This window comes from Rhinatrema bivittatum, chromosome 4 (genome assembly GCF_901001135.1).
Source record: "Rhinatrema bivittatum chromosome 4, aRhiBiv1.1, whole genome shotgun sequence".
NCBI lineage: Eukaryota > Metazoa > Chordata > Amphibia > Gymnophiona > Rhinatrematidae > Rhinatrema > Rhinatrema bivittatum.
The window spans coordinates 345,740,870-345,767,525 of NC_042618.1; the positions used below are offsets into that span (position 1 = coordinate 345,740,870).

The 26,656-nt window shown below is 46.3% G+C and overlaps 1 protein-coding gene across 4 annotated transcripts in view; it reads left to right on the top strand.

The window, feature by feature from the left end:
• Window positions 1-8,580, top strand: part of SPATA20 (spermatogenesis associated 20) — a 297,925-nt gene extending 289,345 nt beyond the window's left edge. The window contains exon 15 of one of the 4 annotated variants that reach the window (XM_029600642.1): window positions 7,982-8,580. In XM_029600642.1, coding sequence (XP_029456502.1) covers window positions 7,982-8,152 — 171 coding nt within the window. In that variant the 3' untranslated portion in view covers window positions 8,153-8,580. The remainder of the gene's footprint in view (window positions 1-7,981) is intronic. The other 3 variants (XM_029600641.1, XM_029600640.1, XM_029600639.1) reach the window with 3 other exon arrangements.
• The last annotated feature ends 18,076 nt before the right edge of the window (window positions 8,581-26,656 follow it).

Here is a 26,656-nt window from a genome sequence, read left to right on the forward strand (position 1 = left end):
GTATGAGGTTCAAACTGCCCCCGTTGTTGCCAACAGCACCCCTGTTGTTGTGTTTCTTGCACATTATTGGGTGTCTGTTGGCCTAGTGTGTCCCAGGAGCAGCCTGCAGCTTGGTATTAACCCATCTGTGAGGACTACCATCCTGCTTGTCCTAGGAGAAAGCAGAGTTGCTTACCTGTAACAAGTGTTCTCCCAGGACATCAGGATGTTAGTCCTCATGAAACCCACCTGCAACCCCGCAGAGTTGGGTTCACCTATGTTTTGTTGTTTTATTTTTCACTCGTATTTTTCTGCTTTGAAACAAGACTGAAGTGGGACCCCATGTTGCCATGAGTTAGTGCCATGGGGCATGCTCAATGTGCCAGTCAAAGTTCTAGAAACTTTGACAAAAGTATTCCGCGACAGGGCTCCATCTGACGATGTCACCCATCTGTGAGGACTAACATCCTGCTGTCCTGGGAGAACACCTGTTACAGGTAAGAAACTCTACTTTTCTATTATGCTTTTTTGTTTAAAGAGCAGCATGTCCTGTGGGGTCCATGGTTGTTCTTGTGAGTTTTTGCAAACATTGCAAATAAATCAGCGCTATTATGTTTCTGTAGGGATTTGAAAATTCCTCCAGGACTTACTTGTCAGAGATGAAATGCATTCACCATGTACTTCTGTTTTCCTCTCATCACTCTCCCTCTAATTTGTTTTGAGGGGGCCACGGCAGCAGGGGTACATGGTTAGTGCAGTTAGTGTAGCTGGGTTCAAAAAAGGTTTGGATAAGTTCTTGGAGGAGAAGTCCATTAACGGCTATTAATCAAGTTTACTTAGGGAATAGCCATTGCTATTAATTGCATCAGTAGCATGGGATCTTCTTAGTTTTTGGATAATTGACAGGTTCTTGTGGCCTGGTTTGGTCTCTGTTGGAAACAGGATGCTGGGCTTGATGGACCCTTGCTCTGACCCAGCATGGCAATTTCTTATGTTCTTATGTAAATGCATTTCTTCCCTGTTGAGTGTACACTCTTACTCCATTCTCATGCAGCCCTCTCTCTCCCTCCCTCCAACTCACCTAGGTTCAGTCCTTTCTCTTCCAGTCCCTGCCCCCTCATGACAGTCCACTCAGTTTCCTCTCCACCTTCTCAGAACACTATCCTCCTTTCTCTCTTCCACTTCCCAGCCTTCTCATTCTTTTCCTCTATGTTCCCATCTCACTTACATAAGAACATAACATAAGAACATAAGATATGTCATACTGGGTCAGAACGAGGGTCCATCAAGCCCAGTATCCTGTTTCCAACAGTGGTCAATTCAAGTCACAAGTACCTGGCAAGTACCTAAACATTAGATAGATCACAAGCATATTAATTGCCGTCATAGCAGTTTATGGATTTATCCTCTGGGAACTTATCCAAACCTTCTTTAAACCCAGTTACACTAACCATATCCTCTGGCAATGAATTCCAGAGCTTAACTATATGCTGAGTGAAAAAGAATTTTCGTCCATTTGTTTTAAATGAGCTACTTGCTAACTTCATGGAGTGCCCCCTGGTCTTTCTATTATCTGAGAGAGTAAATAACCGATTTACATTAACTTGTTCAAGTCCTTTCATGATTTTGTAGACTTTTATCATATCCCCCCTCAGTCGTTTCTTCTCCAAACTGAACAGCCTTAACTTCTTTAGCCTTTCCTCATAGGGCAGCAGTTTCGTTCCCCTTATCATTTTGGTTGCCCTTCTCTGCATGTTCTCCGGTGCAACTATATCCTTTTTGAGATGTGGTGACCAGAACTGCATACAGTATTCAAGGTGTGGTCTTAACATGGAGCGATAGAGAGGCATTATGACATCCTCCGTTTTATTTCCCATTCTCTTCTTAATAATTCCTAACATTCTGTTTGCTTTTTTGATCGCCACAGCACACTGGGCCGACATTTTCAATGTATTAGTCACTATGACACCTTGATCTCTTTCCTGGGTGGTAACTCCTAAGATAGAACCTAACATTGTGTAACTACAGCAAAGGCTATTTTTCCTATATGCATCACTTTGCACTTGTCCATGTTAAATTTCATCTGCTGTTTGGAAGCCCAATCTTCCAGTCTCACAAGATCCTCCTGCAATTCATCACAATCCTCTTGAGATTTAACTACTTTGCATAATTTTGTGTCATCCTCAAATTTGATCACCTCACTCATATCCCTTTCCAGATCATTTATAAATATATTAAAAAGCACAGGTCCAAGTACAGATCTCTGAGATACTCCACTGTTTACCTTTTTCCACTGTGAAAACTGACCATTTAATCCTACTATTTCCTGTCTTTTAACCAACTTGCAGTCCACAAAAGGACATCACCTCCTATCTCATGACTTTTTAGTTTTCTTAGAAGGCTCTCAAGCAGGACTTTGTTGTACGCCTTCTGAAAATCCAAATATACCACTTCTACTGGTTCACCTTTGTCCACATGTTTATTCACCCCTTCAAAAAAATGTAGATTTGTGAGGCAAGACTTTCCTTGGGTAAATCCATGCTGGCTGTGTCCCATCAAACCATGTCTATCTAAATGTTTGGTGATTTTATTCTTTTTAACAGTTTTAACGATTTTTCCTGACACTGAAGTCAGGCTCACCGGTCTATAGTTTCCCGGATCACCCCTGGATCCCTTTTTAAATATTGGGGTTATATTGGCCATCTTTCAGTCTTCAGGTACATCGGATGATTTTAACGATAGGATACAAATTTTTACTAATAGATCTGAAATTTCATTTTGTAGTTCTTTCAGAACCCTGGGGTGTATACTATCCGGTCCAGGTGATTTACTACTCTTCAGTTTATCAATCAGGCCTACCACATCTTCCAGGTTCACCGTGATTTGGTTCAGTTGATCTGAATCATCACCCATTAAAACCTTCTCCGGAACAGGTATCTCTACAACATCCTCTTCAGTAAACACTGAAGCAAAGAAATCGTTTAATCTTTCCGCGATGGCCTCATCTTCAGTAAGTGCCCCTTTAACTCCTTGATCATCCAACAGTCCGGCTGACTCCTTTGCAGGCTTTCTGCTTAAGATATATTTTAAAAAGTTTTTATTGTTGTTATGAATCCTGCCCGTGGAGCTTCTCCCCGCGAGCAGGCTCCTCACCTTCCATGCTGCTTGTCTCCTGATGCGGCCGGATGCCGCCGACGTCGGGCCTTCTCCGCGGCATGAGCCGCGGACTCTGGTCGCTTCTCGCGGCCCGGAGGCCGCCCATCACATTCCTCTTCACCGCGGCAGGAGCCGCAGACTTCAGCGTCATCTTCGGGGCCGGAGGCCACAGTCCCCGGTCTCGTCTGGCGGCCGGAGCCGCCTTCAAGTCCTCCGGTAGCAGCAGGAGCCGCTGCCGACGTCAGGGCCTGCCTGCGTGCAGGCCCAGCCTCTCCAGCTCCTTCAACGTCTTCAAGCGGCAGCATGACAGCTCTTCAAGGCCCTGCCCCTTCCTAAGGGGCAGGCCCGAGTCTTCTTCCCCTTCTTAAAGGGGCAGCGTAGGTGGGGTCCACCTGGCCCCACCAGAAGTCAGCTCTCCTGATTTCTTGTGCCAGCCCTATTTAAGGGCTGTTTCTCCACTTCAGCTTTGCCTTGGAGTTACTCGTCTCTGGAAGTCTCGTCTTCCAGCGCTCCGTCAGGTCTTCGTTCTTCGTTGGAGCTCCATGTCCCGTCGTGCTTCTAGTGTCTCCTGTGACTTCCTGATGTTCCATGTCTTCATGTTTCGAGGTTCCTAGTCCAGGCTTCCTGATGTTTCGCTTCCTGATGTTCCAGGTTTCCTGATGTTCCATTTCCTGTGTTTTCGAGTTCTCCTGGAACCGCCAGCTCCCGTGGTTCTCCGGATGACACCTTGCTTCGTCATTGGAGTGTCATCTCAGCTGGATTCTCTTCCTCTGTTTTCAAGTTCTCCTGGAACTGCCGGCTCCTGTGGTTCTCCAGATGACATCTTACTTCATCATTGGAGTCTCGTCTCAGCTGGAGCCTTTCCTGTGTTTCCTAGTCCTCTTGACCTTCCAGCTTCTGTGATTCTCCGGATGACACCAGCTTCAACATTGGAGTTTCATCTCAGCTGGATTCCCTTCCTGTGCTTATCCCGCTCTCTGCGTGGTCCGTGACCAGCTTCTTTAGGTTGTGTAGGGCGTGCAGTGGGACAGGGTGGTCTGTGACCAGTCCCGCGGGTGGACTGTGTAGGGCGCCCTGAGAGACAGTGCCAATGTCTAACCTTCCCAGCTTCTCGTCTCGTCGAGAGTCTTCCAAGATCCTCATCCTCTTCCAGTGTCTTCTCATCTTGTCTCGAGTCTTCTGTGTCACAAGGCCTCCGTCTGCCCTCATCCTCAGTCCGGCCTGCTGCTTCTTGCCGATTCTCAGCAGCAGGTCCAAAAGGGTTGGAAATGGTCGCAGGACTGTTCAAATACCAACATAATGTTGTTGGCTTCCAGAAGCATGCAAGTCCGGCAGAGGGTCAGACTTTGTCTTCGCCCATGCTGGGATACGTCTCGCCAACCTGCGGTGCGGTCTTGGACTCGTCTGGGATCGTGCCGAGGCCCAAGGACACACTTTCCCCTCAAGTTGGAATCACTCTCCTTGCGGTTCCCAAACATAACAATTGTGAGTTTTTGCCTCTATGGCCAGCTTCTTTTCAAATTTCTCTTAGCCTGTCTTATCAATGCGTACATTTAACTTGCCAATGCTTATTCTTTATTCTATTTTCTTCTGATGGATCCTTCTTCCAATTTTTGAATGAAGATCTTTTGGCTGAAATAGCCTCTTTCACCTCACCTTTTAACCATGCCGGTAATTGTTTTGCCTTCCTTCCACCTTTCTTAATGCGTGGAAGACATCTGGTCTGTGCTTCTAGGATGGTATTTTTTTAACAATGTCCACACCTGTTGCACACTTTTTACCTTTGTAACTGCACCTTTCAGTTTTTTCTAACTATTTTTCTCATTTTGTCAAAGTTTCCCTTTTGAAAGTTTAGCACTAGAGCCGTGGATTTACATACCGTCCCCTTTCCAATCATTAATTCAAATTTGATCATCATATGATCACTGTTGCCAAGCGGCCCCACCACCATTATCTCTCTCACCAAATCCTGCGCTCCACTGAGAATTAGATCTAAAATTGCTCCCTCTCTCGTTGGCTAAAAAGTGTGCGCCATAAAACTGTCTTTTATTCCATCCAGGAACTTTATCTGTCTAGCATGCCCTGATGTTTCACTTACTCATTAAACATACCCATGAAACATTACTGCACTACCAGTTTGGTTAGCTTCCCTATTTTCTCTTAGCATTTCACTGTCCGTCTCACCATTTTGGCCAGGTGGACATTAGTATACTCCTATCACTATTTTCTTCCCCAACACACAAGGGATTTCTACCCTTAAAGATTCGATTATACATTTAGTCTCATGCAGGATGTTTATCCTGTTGGACCGTATGCCATCCCGGACATAAAGCGCCACCCCACCACCAAGATGCTTCTCTGTCATTGCAATATTTATTTTTATTTTATTTATTTAAAAACTTTTCTATACCGTCGCTAAGTTAGGTACCATCGCAACGGTTTACAAACAGGCACAAATAATGTATGTATATGTATGTTGTTATACATTCTAACAGGTGCCAAATAAATACGGTTACAAACTCATTAATAAAATCAATGTTTGAATAGTGATGGTTAATTCTGGGTGTGTTATTGAGATACTCTTCATATTTATATTAATATGCATTTTAAGGACTGTTAAAACTTCATTTTCAATTGCACTTCTCTGTCTTTTCTCTCCTCTTCCTCCTTAACCTCCCGTTTCTTTAGGAAAGGCTTGTTTGAAGAGCCATGTCTTTAAGGTTTTCTTTAAAAATTTGATATCACTCTGCAATCTGATTTCGGTGGGCACTGTGTTCCATAGGAACACAGTGCCCCGGTATAGCACTATCCCATTGGTTATCCTCTTCCCACCATGTCTCTGAGATGCCAATTAAATCTATGTCATCATTCACTGCTATGCACTCTAATTCTCCCATCTTACTTCTTAGACTTCTGGCATTAGCATAAAACAGTGAGTTTTTTGTTTATATTTACATTCTGCTTTTCAGTTGACAGGGATAAATTGGAATCTTTTAGCACAGGTGAGTTTTTAGTTGTAGGCACTTGGACTACTTTTCTTATTGGAACCTCTCTTTTGGGATGCCCTAACTCTAATGCTTCATTAGTATCCTTTGAAGATACCTCCCTCTGAATCATGTGCTGCTGAGCGACTGTCGGCTTCCCCCTTTGTTCTAGTTTAAAAGCTGCTTTATCTCTTTTTTAAAGGCTAGCGCCAGCAGCCTGGTTCAACCCTGGTTAACGTGGAGCCCATCCCTTCAGAAAAGATTCCCCCTTCCCCAAAAGGTTCCCCAGTTCCTTACAAAACTGAATCCCTCTTCCCTGCACCACCATCTCATCCATGCATTGAGACTCTGGAGCTCTGCTTGCCCCTGGGGACCTGTGCCTGGAATAGGAAGCATTTCAGAGAATGTTACCCTGGAGGTTCTGGATTTCAGCTTTCTACCTAAGAGCCTAAATTTGGCTACCAGAACCTCCCTCCCACATTTTCCTTTGTCATTGGTGCCCACATGTACCACGACAGCTGGCTCCTCCCCAGCATTGTCTAAAATTCTATCTAGGTGATGTGTGAGGTCCGCCATCTTTGCCACCAGGTAGGCATGTTACCAGGCGTTCCTCACGCCCACCAGCCACCCAGCTGTCTACATTCCTAATAATCGAATCACCAACTATGACGGCCGACCTAACCCTTCCCTCTTTGGCAGAAGCCCTGGGAGACACATCCTCAGTGCAAGAGGATGACGCACCACCTGGAGAGCAGGTCCTTGCTACAGGATCATTTCCTGCTGCAACAGGTTGTTGCTGTCCGACCATGAGACCTTCAAAGCAGCACCAGGGATGCCAGACTGGAGTTGGGACTTGGCTACTATGTCCCTGAAGGTCTCATCTATATACCTCTCTATCTACCTCAGCTCCTCCAGGTCTGCCACTCTAGCCTCCAGAGATCGGACTCATTCTCTGAGAGCCAGGAGCTCTTTGCATCGCATGCACACATACAACTTCTCACCAGCGGGTAAAAAAATCATACATGTGACACTCGATGCAAAAGACTGGGAAGCCTCCCTCTTGCTGCTGGACAGCTGCCTTCATCTTAAATTTTTCAGATTCTAGTTAAGTTTTAGGTTGCTATGGGTGTAGGATTGCGAACGATTAGGATCCTTTAAATGTATTAGTGTATTCACTAAACATCTGACCTACAAGGGAATGATCAAGCTCTTGAATAAGGTATGGAAAATTTCTGAGTTTAAGTTAAAAGGCTGATTTTTTTTTAATTATTTTTTTTAAGTATGAAAGTGACACCTGCCTATAAATTAAAGGATGAGCTAGGGGTGGGTGGGAGAGTTGGGAAATACAACATACAACTTCTGTTTGTTGCCTGACTTTCTGACTACCTATTTAAAACAAAACACACAAATTTAGGTTTGTGCCTGACTTTCTGACTACCTATTTAAAACAAAACTCACAAACACACTAAATAATATATCCCAATAGTTTACTTCTCCCCAATTAATTTTAAGGTTTAAAAATTTCTCCAAGCAGTACTTGCTGATTTTTTCCAGCCACCAGCATGGTGATCCTCTCCTCTCAGTGCTCCCATTTTTTTCACTGCAGTCCCTATTGGAGCCAAAGACCCCGCCACTTCCTGTTCCCAGAAATGTCTTACCAGCCAGGAAAATCTATTCACCCAGACAAGTAGGTGACTGAATTTTCAAAACGTTGTGTTTCTGTTCCAGCCTCCTTTTTGTGAATTATTCCTTGGCCAACCATTATTGCCTCCAGCCACACAAAACATGATATTACAGGATGACATTGGAGATGATTGAACTTTTTCTTTTGTTCCACCTCTCTACCTTTCTCTTTGTTTCAGATATTGATATTGGCTGATGGCATTCAGAAAGGATTCCTGTATCGGAACCTGTCGTTTCTCAACTCCCTAGAAAGAAAGAAGGGCAAGGCTACGGCCTATGTTTGTGAGAAGTTTGCCTGCTCCCTACCCGTGGACTCTATCAAGGATCTACAGAAAGTGCTTCAGTCATGAGGCATTGTCATTCTGTCTTTGGATTAGTCTGCATTCTTTTTAGTTCCATCTGCCTATAATGTATGTGAGTCTTAGGAGCTTAGGGCATACCCAGCTATCCAAAGATCTGTCTGTACCAGAGGGCTGTGCAATAAATAATGTCCTGTGCAGAAAGAGATTGGAGGTTTATGTCTGTTATAGTTATCCTCTTCTTTAGCTCTTCCAAGACTGACAGAAACAGATTTCTACTTGAGTGTTGGTTTCCAGTGCAAGACCATGTACCATGAGTTGCGAACTACTGTGAGGGTAGTTATCACCCAGAGCTGAAGATGTGAACAAATAACAAAGGCCAAAGTCCATATCTCAAAGTAATCCCAGAGCAAGAGGTCAATAACACTGATAGCAGTGTGCTGTTTAATTGTACCCTTTTTTAAAAAATTATTTTCTCTGTACGTACACGGATCAGTCCAGACACCTGGGTTGTGACTCCGCACCAGCAGATGAAGACAGAGCAAAACTTGTCGGGCTCCCTACATATAGTAAGGTGCCACCCACAGCTCCTCAGTCTTACTCTGTCTCCAGCAGATGGGGCAGGTTCACCCACAGCCTCTGGGGATCCCTGGTTCGTTGGGTTTGCGTAGTTAGTCAGGGATAGAAAAAAAAAAAAAAAAGAAGAAGAAAAGATTTCTATTTAATCTGAAGACCGAAGTAAAGTCTCCTCCGTCGAAAGCCTCCCGGGGGGTGGGAAGGTTCTGAGGGGACCATCCCCCCCTGATTGAGGCCGCTACTGAGGGTCGAGGGCCCAGCCGGAGTTGGCAGCAGCGTCGGGGGTGACACCGGGGAGCCCGGTTCACTCACCCCCGCTGGAGCAGAAGATCAGGACCCGGGACAGCGGTAGTAAAAAAAAAAAAAAAAAAAAAGTTGTCGGGGACCTTTGTTTTTTCAGCTGCGCCATCTCTCGCGCTAGATCGCTCGTTTTCGCGGGAGGGGGGGGAGGCTATTTAATTATTTTCGGAGCCTTCTTCTGCCGTGGGAACACCGAGGATGCCTAGAGGGGCAGCTTGCCGCGCGCTCGGGTCTCGCGCGACGGGGTGTGCGCGAATTGCGTGACCGGCGGCGAGGGACCATCGGAGGGCGGTCGGGGGGCCGTCCTCAGGCAGAGTGGTCGCCGCCACGCGCCGGGCACTTGCAGGCCAGCGTTTCTGAGCCGTTCCCGATTAGCGCGGGAACGGCGGCCATCTTAGAGGCGGTCAGAGACGCCACAGGAAGGCTGCCAGTAATGGCGGCCAGCCTCCCCCACTTTCGCCGCAACAACTGGCCCCCCGGGGGGGGGGGGGGAGGCCCCGGGGGGACTGGACTCGCCGGGGGCAGAAGTATGGAAGAGGCCTCCTCGGATTCGGAGGCCTCGTTTTCAGTGGACTTCACTTTACTCGGGGGGCTCGGAGGAGCGCTCCCGGGACCGGAAGAGGACGGCTCGGGATTGGTCCCAGAAGGACCCGCCGAGGGAAAAGCGGCAGCTGCGGGGAGCTCCGCAGGACTCGGACTCATGTCCGTCCGTCCCTCCTCGGAGGGACGGACGGACATGAAGATGAGGGGCCGGTCCAGCCGGGTGCCGGCAAAGGGACGCAGGCAGCGGAGGGCGATGACCCTAAAGTGGTGCGCCTGTTCCGGAGAGAGGAGCTGACACCCCTCATCCCGGCCATACTCCAGGAGCTAGGAGTGGAGGCTCTGCCGGTGGAGTCCCGGCAGGGGGCCAATATGGACCCGGTATTACTGGGTCTTGCGGGTCCGCCGGTGGCTTTCCCGTTCCACTTCTCGGCGTCCGACATCCTCTTCCGTGAATGGGATACCCCTGAGCTGGGCCTGAAGGTAAGTAAGGCCATGGACAAGCTGTATCCACTGCCAGAGGAGGTCTTGGAGCTCCTTCGCCTCCCACGGGTGGACGCAGCGGTGTCGGCGGTGACAAAGAGGTCTACGATACCCGTCACAGGCGCTACAGCACTGAAGGATATTCAAGATAGAAAGCTGGAGGTGCAGCTTAAGAAGGTTTTTGAGGTTTCCGCCCTGGGAGTCCGGGCGGCCATGTGCAGTAATTTTGCTCTGCGGGCTGGGCTGCGCTGGGCCCAGAACCTCCAGGCGAATGCAGGTCTCTCTGACGGGGAGTCAGCGCAGGCGGATCACCTGGAAGCGGTGATCGCTTACAGTGCGGATGCTATGCATGATTTGCTACGGACGTCGGCCAGGGCCATGGTGTCCGCGGTTTCTGCGTGTCGTCTCCTCTGGCTCAGGAACTGGGCGGCCGATGGATCGTCCAAGGCCCACCTTGGCTCATTGCCTTTTAAAGGGAAATTATTATTTGGTAAACAACTAGACGACCTGATGCAGTCTCTCGGGGAGAACAAAGCGTTCAAGTTGCCTGAGGACAGGCCCAGGCCGAGGACCTCCTCCGCTAGGAACCGTTTTCGGTGTAACAGACGTCAGCGGCTGCAGAGATCGTCCGGATCCGGCTCGTCCTATCGATCCGGGTCCTCCAGGCCTGCCTCGTGGTCTCAGTCCTTTCGGGGGAAGAAATTCAGAAGACAAGGTGGTCCCTTGTCGGGATCGGGGCCCAAGGCGGCCCAATGAAACGAGGGGGATTCATTCCTCGCGGCAGCCTCAGGACCTCGTGCCAAACGTGGGAGCAAGGCTAGCATTGTTTCTCGAGGAATGGACCAAGATAACCTCGGACCAGTGGGTCCTCAACTTGATAAGTCACGGTTACGCTTTAGATTTTGCACGTCTGCCGGCGGACAAATTCCTCGTCTCGCCTTGCAAAGGGTTAGAAAAGCGCTCAGCGGTAAGGATGACCCTTCGGCGCCTGGAAGCTCTGGGCGCCATTACGCCAGTACCACCAAGGCAGCACCACAGGGGGAGGTACTCCATCTACTTCATGGTGCCAAAAAAAGAGGGCACGTTCAGACCAATTCTAGACTTGAAGGGAGTCAACAGGTGCCTTCGCGTTCCACGCTTCAAGATGGAGACGATTCGTTCGGTGGTGGCCTCGGTCCGGCCGGGCGAGTTTCTGGCTTCACTGGATCTGACGGAGGCGTACCTGCACATCGGAATTCGTCCGTCCCATCACAAATTTCTACGATTTTGCATACTGGGCAGACACTATCAGTTCAGGGCCCTTCCGTTCGGGCTCGCCACGGCTCCGTGCACCTTCACCAAGGTCATGGTGGTGGTGACAGCGCAGCTCAGATGGGAGGGCCTCCTGGTACACCCTTACTTGGACGATTGGCTCATTCAGGCCAAATCCGAGATCGCTTGCCGACAGGCGGTTTCCAGGGTACTACAGCTCTTGCTTTCCCTCGGCTGGGTGATCAATCTCGCTAAGAGTCGTTTGGAACCTACCCAGAGGTTGGAGTACCTGGGTGCCCTGTTCGACACGGAGAGGGGCAGGGTCTCCCTGTCCCAGGAGAGAGTGGACAAGCTGCAGAGTCAGGTGAGGCGCCTGTTGTCTCTACGATGCCCGCTGGTGTGCGATTATCTGATGGTATTGGGCTCTATGGCATCAATGCTCGCCTTGGTTCCCTGGGCTTTTGCTCATCTACGACCATTGTAATCAGCTTTACTCTCCCGCTGGAAACCGGCATCGGAAGAATTTCATCTTCCTCTTCCCCTCACGGACCGAGCCAGGTCCAGCCTGCAGTGGTGGCTTCTTTCCGATCATCTGACATGCGGAGTATCTCTGCTCATGCCCAACTGGACGGTAGTCACGACGGATGCCAGTCTCTCTGGCTGGGGAGAGGTCTGCCTGGGCCGCTCGGTACAGGGACAGTAGTCCAGGGAGCAGTCGCTATGGTCCATCAATCGTTTGGAGACCAGGGCCGTGTCACTGGCGTTGCACGCCTTCCGTCCGTGGATTTGGGGCCGAGCAGTCCGTGTGCTGTCGTACAATGCGACCACAGTGGCTTATATCAATCGACAAGGCGGAACAAGAAGCCGGCAGGTGGCGGAGGAGGCCGGCCGGTTGATGTGCTGGGCGGAACAGAATCTCAGCAACATTGCGGCGTCCCACATAGCGGGAATCAACAACGTTCAAGCGGACTTCCTCAGCTGGCATCGCCTGGACCCAGGAGAATGGGAGCTGCCGGACGTGGCTTATCATCTCATCTGCGCCAGATGGGGTCGGCCACACATGGATCTGATGGCCACCGCTCAGAACGCAAAGGCTCCGCGGATCTTCAGTTGAAGACGGGAACGCGGGGCGGAAGGCGTCGATGTGCTGGTACTTCCATGGCCCACGGATGTGTTGCTGTATGTGTTTCCTCCTTGGCCCTTGATAGGCAAGGTGCTGCGGCGAATAGAGTTGCACCTGTCGGAGGTGATCTTGGTGGCGCCGGAGTGGCCATGACGACCATGGCTCGCAGATCTTCTACAGCTGGCAGCGGAACCTCCCCTTCGGTTTCGCGGGGACGAGCTCCTTCTTCGTCAAGGGCCCATCTGTTTGGAGGATGCGGATCACTTTTGTCTCGCGGCTTGGCTTTTGAGAGGAAACATCTAAAGTCCAAGGGGTACTCGGATGCGGTGGTAGCTACCTTGTTGAGAGCTAGGAAGTCCCTAGCCTACGTTCGGGTTTGGGCAGTGTTTGAGGACTGGTGCAGGTCTCGCAAGGTGAATCCTATCCTGTCGTCCGTGCCTGACGTCCTCGCCTTTCGGCAGGAGTGTCTTGCGAAAGGGCTGGCTTGTAGTACCCTTAGAGTCCAGAGGTAAGGTTCAAGGGGTGTCGTTGGCGCTCCACCCGGATGTGGCACGTTTTCTTCGAGGAGCTAAACATTTACGCCCGCCGGTGCGGAATCCTTGTCCGTCCTGGAATCTGAATTGGGTTCTTGCGGCTCTGTGCGCGGCGCCGTTTGAGCCTCTGAAGAGGGCGACACTGAAGGATCTCACCTTGAAGACAGTCTTTCTGATCGCGATTACGTCAGCTAGACGAGTTTCGGAGTTACAGACTCTTTCTTGTAGAGAACCGTTCTTGCGAATCTCGGATTTGGGGGTTTCCTTGAGAACAGTTCCGTCCTTTTTGCCGAAAGTGATATCGGCGTTTCACCTGAATCAGTCTATTGAGCTTCCCGCCTTTTCGGACGGGGATGGTCTTGACAAGGGTTCAAGAGACTTGAGAAAACTCGACATTCGTAGGGTTCTTCTCCGTTACCTGGAGGTCACGAATCCTTTTCGGGTTTCCGACCACCTCTTTGTTTTGTGCTCTGGTCCTAAGAGGAGTGCCGCTGCTTCTCAAACCACGATTGCGAGGTGGCTTAAGGAGGCCATCGGCTCGGCATATCTTTTGCAGGGCAAGTCAGCCCCTAAGGGCCTCCGGGCTCACTCGACACGTTCACACGCCACGTCGTGGGCGGAGGCCTCTCAGGTGTCGCCGCAGGAGATCTGCAGAGCGGCGACTTGGAAGTCGTTACATACATTTACTAGACATTACCGGCTTGATGTCCAGGCAGCTGATTCTGGGGGGGTTTGGAGAGAGAGGGCTCCGAGCGGGACTCTCTGCTTCCCACCCTCGGTAATTGGCTCTGGTACATCCCAGGTGTCTGGACTGATCCGGGTACGTACAGGGAAAGGAAAATGAGTTCTTACCTGATACTTTTCGTTCGTGTAGTACCACGGATCAGTCCAGGCTCCCGCCCGTCTGTTCTTGTTGTTTTGATTTGCGCTGAAGTAACAGAGAGTCCGCTCGATTGGATTCAAGTTCTCATTTACTCTAGTTTGGAGTAGTACCGTTCACCTCTGGTTCTGGCAGTTCTGTTCCAGCTGGGGGTAGTTGAATTGGCCTGTATTAGCGGGTCGTTTAGTTAGTCAGGCAGTTTCTTTGCTTTGACATTATGTAAGACTGAGGGGCTGTGGGTGGCACCTTGCTATATGTAGGGAGCCCGACAAGTTTTGCTCTGTCTCCATCTGCTGGTGCGGAGTCACAACCCAGTTGTCTGGACTGATCCGTGGTACTACAGGAACGAAAATTATCAGGTAAGAACTAATTTTCCTTTAAAGTGTGTTTAACAGTGCTGTTCTGCTAGAAAAGACATCTCTAGAAAATTCAAGGTTGTGTGTGCATCTCTTCTTTATTTCTCTTTTCTGTGTATGTTCTCTACCTTATTCTCTCTCCTACCAAACCTCCTTTCCTCTGCAAAGCCATTCCCTTTGTCTTTTCCTTCAGATTCCCTTTCATGTGTGTCTCCCCTGCTCATTTTAATGTCCTCCGCATCTACATTACACTGCTTCCCCCACCTCCCCATGTACTTTGCACTGGGTAAAAATTCCCTGCAACACTGGCCCACCGTAGACTTTCATAGGGAAATGTCATAGAATTATGGCAGGCACCACAGGGAGGCTGGAAACTGGCCTCATATTGTGCCAAAACATCTATAGGGTTATTGCAGTAGGCATAATACCAATTAATTAGCCAGATAGCTTCGTGCTAACGTGCACCATCTCGGTTATATGTAGGGAGGCTTGCTTTAAGTGCTTCAAAAAATTATCAGGTAAGTGGTAATTTCTCCTTCTTTTATAAAATAAGATATGGCATGCCTTTTATCCTCTAGAACAAAAGTATCAAACTCCCCTGCAATAGAGGTTTTTAATCTGGAAGATAAACAGCCCATAGCACTAGTACCACGGTGAGGTTTAATTCCAGGAGTATCTCTTCTGCAAACCTTTCGAGCCTGTACAGCGGAGTTCAGCAATGGGTGGAGTGCCACACATGGACATAATCCTTCCTGAGTAGGTTAGAAAAGGGTACTAATGCCATATGGAAGTTCTTGAAGATTTTGCCTTGCTAATGGTTGTATAATTTATTTCAGACCCAAATTTATGCTGGTTCAATTTGGTTCTCTAAAACAGAAATAAAAAGTTTTTTAAAAAGTAAAGCAAGTGTAGCTAATTATGCAGATGAGGCAGTCATTTGGCATGCAGCCCTGGGATTTTACATTCTAACCTGGTAATTGTCTCTCACTGAAAACAAAGTAATTATTAGGTCACAGACTTCAGATGAGAAATTATGTTAAGTGCCTCTGACGCTTCTGGCCTTGAAGACCTCTCTTTTTCTTTGGGATTCAGGGAGTTAATTTAGAAGCATGAACATTTTGTCAGTCCACCAGGAATATTTTATGGAAGAAAATCAACAGACCTAAGAATTTCATTTTGACTTTGATTTGGAGCCCAGATTCTCAAAACAGATTCAGAACATGCATCTTTCTGACACAAGTTCAGAGCTTGATCCTCCTGACATAATTTCAGAACCTAGAACCTTTTGCTACAGTTTCAGAGCCTGGATCCTTCTGATACAGTTTCACAGCTTTGATCTTCCTGCTGCAGACTCAGAACCTAGGTCCTTCTGGTAACATGTTAGTGGTAAAGCACCTCTACTGCAGCTTGGGAGCTTGGAGCCTCATATCATGAGTTCAGAGTCTGGGTTTTGTTGACCTGGATTCAAAGTCAGGGTCAACTCAGTGCAGGTTCAGAAGCTAGGACCCATTAGTTCATAGTCTGAACTTGTTGCCATCATGCACTGGTTTAAAACTGAGGTCCACCTGATGCAGGGTTCAGAAGAAGATTAGGGAGATGTGCGTTTTGGTGCAGTAACCAGACTTCTTACATATTTGAAGACATTTGGCTTTGCTTCATGTCATTCAGTTCACTGGCAAGTCTTATTTCTCATGATTTATGACCCCAGAAAAGTTGTTTTAATTTGTGCTGAAGAGATACTACTATACCTCTGCTTCATTAAAAAGACTATCCTCAAGGGAAGACTAATATCTAGAAGATAAAACAAATATAAAACCTTCTTATTCTCAAATGACAATTTCTTGGCACTAATGTCCCTACCATTCATCTCCAGGAGAGGTTGAATGCTTGTGTTGACACCAGATGGAGCAGTCAGACATAAATTGAGAGAATTTGGAAATGAAGAAATTACTTCAGGGGGAGCTAGCGTGTCCAGAGTTAAAGCACTTGAAGGTTGACTTGTGCAGTTGTTTTTTTCAAAGTAGAGTTGGAGACTGAACACTTTTGAAGGATCTAGAGGCATTGTGTTTGATTTTATTTTCAGTCTTACCTTTGTCACCCGTTAGTTCTTACTTCTAACCCAGCCATGGGATTTAACAGAAGCTCAGTTGCACAGAGTTTGGGAAAACAAAATGCCACTCATCAATGAGATATATCTGGAGTAGGTGCTGGCAGGTCTCAAATCAAGGGTTTGGCTGACTGAGAAATTGGTGCTTTGCTCTCAGAGACACATGAATTGATTTCTATGTTATAAGCACTACAGATTAGATATATTTGCGAAAGAAGACACAATCTACAGAGCAAGCATTTTAAGAGTGAGATTAAGATTTTCCTTACCAATTTAGAAAAATGTTGGTATTTCCCAAGCATTCTGGACTGATATAGAAAAAGGACAAGAAAGAAAAAATTAAACTTACCTGATAATTGTATTCCTTTACTTCTGCTTCACCAGTTCAGAAATCCAGCCCTTAATTAGTTTAAAAAAAAACAAACAAACAGCTCTAGAGATAGCTTCATCCAGGATAAATATTTAATTTAATATGAAAATATCCAAAGATTGTTTGTTTCAAATGTTTATTAAAAAAAAAAAAAAGAGAGAGAGTTTGACATTAGTCTACTGAGCTATTAGGGTTTCATACTAAGTATATAAGTCAATAGGGATGTACAGTAATTAAACAAATAAAAAGATTCTGCCTCCATAAGTTGGATATGGGACGAAGCCCAAGTGTTTGGGACTGGTGTAGCAGAAGTAAAGGAAAGAAAATTGTCAGGTAAGTTTAATTTTGTCATATGTTGACCTTATACTGATTCTGCTGAGAAAACCAGTGATCCTGTCCCTGGGAAACCAGATTGGTCCTCAGGACTAGAAAAGGGGTGCTGGTCACAGAGAAGTTCCCAGCACCTGGAGAATTGCGTAGCCGGATACAGATCTGTGATAACTGGAGCTGACCTGATTGTGAGTACCTGCTTTCTGATGTGAATTACCCAAGATTAGAACTGAATATACTTGGAACTCTTATAATCCATGCTCGAATAGAATTTATATCTAAATTGAATCATTGTAGTGTTATTCCTATGTTTAAATAAAGTTAAACTTAGAACCTGAAAGAGCCTAAGTTTCATTATACTCAAACTGAGAACCTGACAAGATAAAACACTGCAGTAAACTCTGGTGCGCCAAACATTTGTACAACCTCCAGAAAACACATTTCATTATATCGTGTTTCCAAATTTAGCCCTGCTTTTTATTCTGCATGCTACTTAACTACTGTCATCTCTTCATTCCTTATTTTCATGGATAGCATTATCTTTATTCATATTATTTTTTTAAAGTTGCAAGCAGATGCGAGTTGGGAAATTGAAAGCCTGGGTTGAATCTCCAATTTCCATTCTTTGAGGTATCTGAAACTTGCTTTATGAGCATCCCTTTAGAAATTACCCAGGGTGCCCCTCTGTCTCCCCTCTCCTGCCTGTCTCTTCCCTTGTAGGAATTGTAAGCTGTTACCTTCCTTATACAGTATCTACTGGAAACACTGGACTCGGAGTGAATTTCTTGGGATGGAATGGCTTGAAGTCTCCCCCACCATACTTCCATATAGCAATATGCTGTGGTGGCTCTCAAGAAGTGGAGGGCTGGAACACTTGGAAACAAGGATTAATTGGAAGGATGTTATGGATTAAAATCACATGAAAGCATCCACTATTTCTATTTTGTGTCCTTTCCCATCCAAAATAGTACAAAATGTATTTCTTTATTTATATGCCACACAATCTTTGGTCCTAGATAAAACATATGTTCAATAAAACAAGACATAGTTAACAAAAAGAACACTCTGCCTTTACAAACATCTCCTTACCATAGTACATATAATACTGCTTAGATAGTGACTGGAATAAAGCTCCAGAATAATACTCTGTATAAAATAAGTGAGCTATCCACTGCAGATTAAATGTTTCACAGAAGAAGAGTCTTTAGATATTTCTTGAACGTTTTAAAACATGATACTGGTGTTCCCCAGGGCTCTGCTCTCTCGGCTACTCTTCAATATTTACATACTCCCTCTATGCAAACTCCTTACAGACCTCGGAAACACATTCTTCCTGTATGCGGATGACATCCAGTTCTACAACCCATTCTCCAAATCTCTTGAAAACACTGAATCAACATTGTCAACCCATATGAAAGCAATCCAGCAGGAGATAAAACATCTAAAACTATCACTAAACCCTAAAAAAACTGAAATTATCTGGCTAAGCAGAAACTCCCCAATCATTAACCCTCCAACGTTTGACTTAGGTAATTTCAAAATTACGCTCTCTGAACAAGTAGGTGATCTAGGCTTACCACTGGATGAGAACCTCACGATGAAGAAACACATCAACAAGCTAATCACATCTGGATACAAGCTAAGGATTCCACAACACCTGAAGCTCCTACTGACCTTTGAAGATTTCCGGACTGTGTTGCAAACTTTAGTTTTCTCGAACCTAGACTATTGTAATTCTCTATTTCTAGGTCTATCTGCATACCTCTTAAAACCATTACAAATATTGCAAAACACCTCAGCAAGACTCTTACTTGGATCCAAGAAATTCAATCACATTTCTACATTGCTGATCTCATTACACTGGTTACCAGTTCACTACCAAATCCAATTTAAAGTATTAACTTTAATTTTTAACAACATTCACTCAAGTAACACCGATATGATAGGCATATCACTGCAACCCTACACTCCCAAGCGATCATTAAGATCCCAAAATAAGGGATTATTGTTCTTCCCCAACATACAAAGCTCACACCTGAAAGGTAAGGGATCGTGCCTTTTCCATTGCTGACCAAATCTATGGAACTCCCTGCCTGGAAGGCTACGATTGATTCCTGACCAAAAGAAATTTAAAAAAGAGCTAAAGACATGGCTCTTCAAAAACCAATACAACCTAATCTAACCTCTAAGAAGAAAAGAGTCTATAAACAACACAAAACTAACTAAATAATGCTTGAGTACAAATTCCCTAACAAATCATATCAACATAAAAGTGTTGAACAATTACTCATATTTCCCCTATGTAACGATCTATTCATTTTACCCTCCACGTTTTGCACTATCATTCTTTCTAGTATTGACCTGTATTATAAATGTATCACATTAACTTTTATACTATTGTTGTTGCGCACCCCGGGCCTGCTCACCTCTCTAGCTCCTCTGCAGGTCACGGGTCAGCCTCCCGAGTGGCAGCCGCGAACTCCAGGCTTTGGCGTCCCGTGGTGGCGGTCGCCGGGCCTTCCACTGTGCACCAGGCCTCACGCCGGAGTTTGATGTCCTCAGTGATGTTGGCCATGCCCCTATGTGCGCGCACGTGCGGACCGCCCGGCCTCTTGTAGGGCCAGGGGTGGGTCCTAGCTCCGCAGCGTGCCCTGATTGAACGTACGATATAAGGAAGTTCCTGCCTGCACTTCCTTGCCTTGGCAATCAGGTCGGCATTGTATATGTACTAGTTTGCCTCCGCATTCACAGTCTTGTTCCAGAGTTCTACTGTTCCAGCGTCCTACTGTTCCAGCCTTGACCAGCGTCCTGTTCCAGTGTCTGTCTGTCCTGTCTCCCCAGGTAGTACCCTCGGACTGTTCCTCTGGTACTGACCTCGGCCTGCTCCTTGACCATTCTGCTCGCTGCCTGGATCTTGACCTCTGCCTGCCTTGTGACCTCGTCTGATCTCTGGAACCTGACCCCTGTTTCGTTGACTACTCCTCGGACTGATCCTCGGAACCTGACCCCAGCTGCCATTGACCACGTCTCCTGATTCTGGCTTTGTCCCTTGCCTTGTCATCGCCTACGCTGTACCGGCAGACTGTGTATGCAGTGTAAACATCAAATATAATCACAAAATATAAATATCAACCATACCAATAAAAAGAATAGGTCAAATCAGATGATGAATAAAGCAACATCCAATAATTAAAAAATACATACAAGAATTGTTTTGTGATTTATGGCTGTCTACTACCTACTATCTCATTCTTTTTTTCACAGGATTTCCTACAATACCTTTCTGATGCTGTTAAGGTAGGGGGTGTCTTAAGAGCTGGTGAGTAATGGAAAAATGGACTGAGCATTTCTTTGTTTTCTTATGGTTTATTATTATAGCCTTGTGATTTGTTTGGAGATTACTTGCTTGTTATTGATGGTGGTCATTTATATATTATTGGATCACTTACACTGATTGATGAAGCTTTGTTTGAAATGTTACTATTGCTCAATAAAAAATTTAGATATCAAAAATGTATAAAAAAATGACCAGTCATCAATAAAATATTTCAAACAGCAGACGCATCACATCCAATAATTAAAACTAATAAGGATTTTAAAACATCCCCGCATTCCATACCTGAGAACTCATCTTGCGATAGCTGTAGATTGAAGGAGGGCACACAAACTTTAATCTCTTTTTCACATATACATAGACACACAGGCTCTCATATACACAGGTACTCTGTTACACACAAGTAGGCACTCACACGCAGGCAAGCACTCTCGCAGGCAGGCACCCATGCACACACATGAGCAGGTATTCTCACTCAGAAGCAGGCACTCACGCATGCAGGCAGACACAAATGCAGGCAGATGGTCTGATCTGGACAAGGAGGAGTCCTGGAGACCCGGGCGCCAATGAGAACAGGAGGCAGACAAAGGGCGCCTGAGTAAGAAGAGGCCGAAGTCTGCGAGACTAAGTCCAGAGTGAAGACAAGAGGAGCGTCGTAGAGCAGGCTGAAGTCAGGGCAGGCAGCAGGCAAGGAAGAGTGGCAAGACAAGCTATTGTGCTCATTGGTTGCAGACGGCTGCACCCTCTATTGCTCACCTTTTTCCTGCCTGACTTGGTTCCTTTTGGGAAGATGGCTGCCTCCGCTTATCCAAGCAGATGTCCCCAGTCCGGCATGGGCAACTACATTCACCATCTTTCTCCCGGAATTACCTAGGGCATACGCGCGCGCACGCAGCCCTGTCCTTTACGTGCGCGCGCGTATGCCCTGGGCATACGCGCGCGCACATAAAGGACAGGGTTTGTGACATCATGCAATGAGGACGCCCCCAAGGTGGGAACCTTGGGGGCGTCCTCATTGCATGACGTCACAAGCTCTGATATTTAAACTCCGGTCAAGATTCCTAATTTGAGTTAGCAAGGAATCCTCCATGCTGATCTCTTTATGTTACCAGACGCTTCCGCTCTGTACTCTCGCTCCAGGATGCCTAATGTACCCACTCCTCGGGGGCCTTGCCTTGCTCCTGTCTACCCCCTGGGGTTGCCTACCACCTAGAAGGACGCCTAAGCTACCCGCTCCTCGGGGCCCTTATTTCGTCCTGGACCTCCGCTCCTCGGGGGTTCTTGCCTACTACAACTGCCAGCATCAGAGTGAGTACTATCACTCCAGTTCAGTCTCTGCATTGTCTCATCTCTCTCTCTACATAGATCCTCGGCCTACCCCGCACCACGGACCACTACCAGATCTACTCTCACTGGTCTTTCCATCTAGGCCTGAGTTCTCGGCCTACCCCGCTTCGCAGACCACTACCAGACCCATCTCCCTCTTGGGACCTGGTGAGACTGTGTAACTGCCTTTTCCACTCTGCAGCCTTCAGACGGAACATTGCCATCAGACATCTCCTCTTCTGGCTGGGATCATTGCCCATTCCTCGGGTTTCCATCTATGTTGCAGTATAATAAAGACTAACTTTCTCTGTGTCCATCTCTGCTCGGAGCTAGCCTATCACTGCAAGTCCCCGCAGAGCTCCGCCCTGTGGGAGGTGCCATCTCTTGCAGCGACCAAGGGCCCAAGCCTCAATGTCCAAAACACAACACAAGCGTGGGTCAATACTGGAAGTCAGCTAGAGAATGGTCAGGCAAGGCAAAGGTCAAACCAGGAAATGGGAAGGATCGTAGACAGATGAAGCAGAGGTCAAAGCCAGGAGACAATCAGTAACATGGTCAGACGAAGCAGTGGTCAAAGCCAGGAGTCAGTCAGTAGCAACAAGCAGGGTAGACACAGGATACAGGAACAGGAACACAGACGAATCAGGAACATGGAGGAAATGTAGCAACAAGCAACTAAGCACACGATTGGCGAGGAGACTTGTTGCCAAGGCAAGAAAGCACTGGCTGGGCCTGGTTTTAAGTACCGGGACCCAGTGATGTCATCATCCAGGGCCACGGGTTGGATTCCCGCCGTGGCCCCCTTAAAAAGAGAACTGATGCGTGCGTGCCTAGGGAGGGGCACGATGCAAGACGGTGGCATCTCCCCACAGAGCTGAGACATCCGCTGCGGAGCTGGGAGCATGGGGAGCAGCCTGGAGTCAGAGACAGCGGCCCACGGCCGCAAGAGAAGCAGAACCAGGCACTGGAGCTGACAAACTGGGGTAAGAGAGCCTGTGCTTCAATCATTATCCATATCACAAATGGATACTTCTTTATGTAGAAGATACCAACAGGACCCTTATAAAAGATCTTACTGTTAATACCCAGAAGATATAATCTATATCCATATTACAGGCAACAACTGCAGTAACAGATAACAACAGACCCAATCAAGACAAAGAAATTGTGTCCGGCAACAACAGAGACACAACAGCCTCAACAGAGGCTATCATCTGATTTTTTATCTAAGACAAGGCTTCCAACAAAACCCATTTCTAAACATACAAATAGGGGAAAGGCTAAAATACTTTGTGAAAAAATGGAAACACATAACAACTGAAAAATGGGTTTCAGAAATTATTCACCATGGATATTACCTAAACTGAGCATTTACCACCTCAAAATCCTCCCTGCCATCAACATCATTCACTTTTACAGTTAAAACTTCTAATCCAAGAGATTCAATCTCTCTTGCAATCCAAGACAGTGCAACCAGTCCCAAAAAGTCAACAAGGGAAGGGATTTTATTTCAGATATTTTCTGATACCAAAGAAAACAGAAGATCTAAGACCCATCTTGGAACTCTGAGATTTGAAAACCTTTCTAAAAAAAAAACCAGAAGTTTTGAATGAACTTATTAAGAATAATCTCCCCTCTTCTTCAACAAAAGGATTGGTTGACTTCAATAGACCTCAAGAATGTTTATATGAATATTCAAATCAATAAAAAGCACAGAAAATACTTAAGGTTCACCCTACAAGATCAACATTACCAATACAGGGTGCTGCCCTTTGGACTAGCAGTAGCACCAAGAGTCTTTACTAAGTATCTAGCAGTAGTAGCTGCACATCTAAGAAAGCAAAATTTGCTGGCTTTCCATACCTAGACAATTGGCTAATATTGGGGTAGATTTTCAAAGGGGTACGCACGTACCCCCCGAAAACCTACCCCAAACCCCCCCGGGACGCGCGTCGGGGGCATGTCGGGCGTGCCGCGAGTGACGCGGCGTTTCGGGGGCGGGCTGCGAGTGACGTGGCTACGCGCGTATCTTATAAAATCCAGCGTACTTTTGTTCGTGCCTGATGCACGAACAAAAGTACGCCCGTGCGTACATTTATAAAATCTACCCCATTGAGTACATCTTGCAAGACAGATCATGAGAACAATGCAAAAACTAGGATTCCTAATAAATTTTAAAAAATCCAAACTTGTTCCAAATCAGCATCTAGAATTTATAAGTGTGAGGTAAGACATGTTCAAAGGCAATACCTACATTCCCTGTCAATAAGCAAAGAAAATACAGATATTGGTGCAGTCTTTCTTCAAAAGCAGGTGGATAACTACAAGAAAATATTTGAGATTATTAGGACACATGGCTTCAACCATACATGTTACACCTCTAGGATGGATGAAAGTGAGGCATGCACAGTGGCTCCTAAAAAATTACTGGGACAAACATGCCCAACTACTCAATCACAAAGTACCAAAAACAGAGAACTTACTAAGGTCACTAAAGTAGTGGACAATAATAAAAAATCTGGTTCAGGATCAAAATATACATCTCTTACAGATTCAAAAAGTACTAACAGATTTGTCAAACCAAGGATGGGGAATGTTCATCAACATGATATATATACACAAGTCATTTGAATAAAGCAAGCGTTAAATCTTCACATTAGTATTCTAGAATTGACAATGGTTTACAATGGGGTTTGAGTGTTCCAAACTTGCCTACAGAATAAGGTCATACAAATTCAAACAGACAAGTAATGTTTTATATCAACAAGCAAGGTGGAACAGGCTCCTACCAACTTTGCTAAGAAGCAATAAATGTTTGGAACTTAGCAATACAGAAGAACATTTTAATCATAGTAAGCTACCTCATGGGCAAAGACAATGGGGCGGATTTTCAGCGCCCTGCTCGCCTAAATCCGCCCAAAACCGGGCGGATTTAGGCGAGCAGGGCCCTGCGCGCCGGTAAGCCTATTTTACATAGGCCTACCGGCGCGCGCAGACCCCGGGACTCGCGTACGTCCCGGGGTTTTCGGAGGGGGGCGTGTCGGGGGGCGGGCCCGGTCGACGCGGCGTTTCGGGGGCGTGTCCGCCGCGTTTTGGGGGCGGGTACGGGGCGTGGCTACGGCCCGGGGGCGTGGCCGCGCCCTCCGTACCCGCCCCCAGGTCGCGGCCCGGCGCGCAGCAGGCCCGCTGGCGCGCGGGGATTTACGTCTCCCTCCGGGAGGCGTAAATCCCCCGACAAAGGTAAGGGGGGGGTGTAGACAGGGCCGGGTGGGTGGGTTAGGTAGGGGAAGGGAGGGTAAGGTGAGGGGAGGGCAAAGGAAAGTTCCCTCCGAGGCCGCTCCGATTTCGGAGCGGCCTTGGAGGGAACGGGGGGAGGCAGCGCGGCTCGGCGCGCGCAGGCTATACAAAATCGATAGCCTTGCGCGCGCCGATCCAGGATTTTAGTGGATACGCGCGGCTCCGCGCGTATCTACTAAAATCCAGCGTACTTTTGCTTGAGTCTGATGCGCAAGCAAAAGTAGGCTGTTCGCGCGCCTCTTAAAATCTACCCCAATATCCTTTGCAGACTGGTTAAGCCATCAGTGTCAACCATATGCGTAGTCAATGATAACACTCTGCAGATCATCTTTGGACATTAGGGGACAACAACCATAGACCTATTTGCATCACCATTCAATCACAAACTACAGCAGTATTGCTCCAAGAGACCAACCAACCAGACACTAGTGACAGTTGCATTTATCATCTAGTGGAACGAAAGGTTACTGTATATATTCCAACCAATTCCCTTGATTCCAAGGATGAGTCTCAAATTGATAAAGGACAAGGGATCAATCATTGTAAGAGCTTCATTCTGGCCATGCCAAAGTTGGGTTTCATGGATCCATAGACTTGCATTAGCTCCACCTATCAAATTTCCATTAATACCAAACCTCATGACACAATTCTTATGCAGCTTTGTTAGTAGAACTTCATCACTAGCGAGCCGCTCTGAGTACAGACGATCTAATCAAGTTTTCTTCCTCAATACCCAATCCCAGTTATCTCTTTGTTAATCCCATTTCGTTGGATCCAAGTTTTGTCTTCCTTTGTTTAATGTAATGCCTTCTTTTGCAATGGTTATTGTTATAATGTAAACCGATGTGATTTGTAACTTGTTACATGAACATCGGTATATAAAAGTGCCGAATAAATAAATAAATAAATAAATAATTCAGAGGAACAGTACTCCATCCCAACTTCCAGTGTCTGACACCAGCAGCCTGGATGTTGAAAGTGAATTGATTCAAAGACTTCAATTGCCAAAAGAGATAAATGAAATACTATTAGTGGCAAGAAAACTTACCACTAGGAAATCTTATAATAAATGGAAGAGATTTTGACACTGGTGTCAAACTCAAGGAGCAGACTCATTCACCTATACCATACCCATGTTACTCATTTAATTCATCTTATAGTCAGGCTTAAATTTTAACTCAATAAGAGTATATTTAAGTGCCATTGCAGCTTATCAACACAACAAAAAGGGCCAACCAATTTCACACTTCCAATATTTTCTAAATTTATTAGAGGGCTGTGTAATTTAAGGCATCCAATAAAAATGCTACCACAGTGGGATCTCAATTTAGTGCTCCAGCAGCTATTGAAGCCACCATATGAACCAATGGTGACCGCAGAATTAAAGTCTGTCATTTGGAAAGCATTGTTTCTGCATGCAGAGTACTAGTAATTTACACCTCATACATGCAAATATTTAAGAATCAAGTAGTATTAAGAACTCACCCAAAGTTCTTACTAAAAGTAGTATCCCAATCAATAATGATACCAACAGTTTTCCCAAAACTCCATCCAACACCAAAAGAACAGTTTTTTCATATGTTAGAATGTAGACAGGTGCTTTTGTTTTACCTGGACAAAACTAAAACCCATAAAAAATCCACCCAACATTTCATTTTTTCAATGATGATAAGAACGGAAATGTAATGACTAAATAGACTTTATCAAGATGGCTTTTTCAATGCATATTGCACTATTAGGAAACCATCA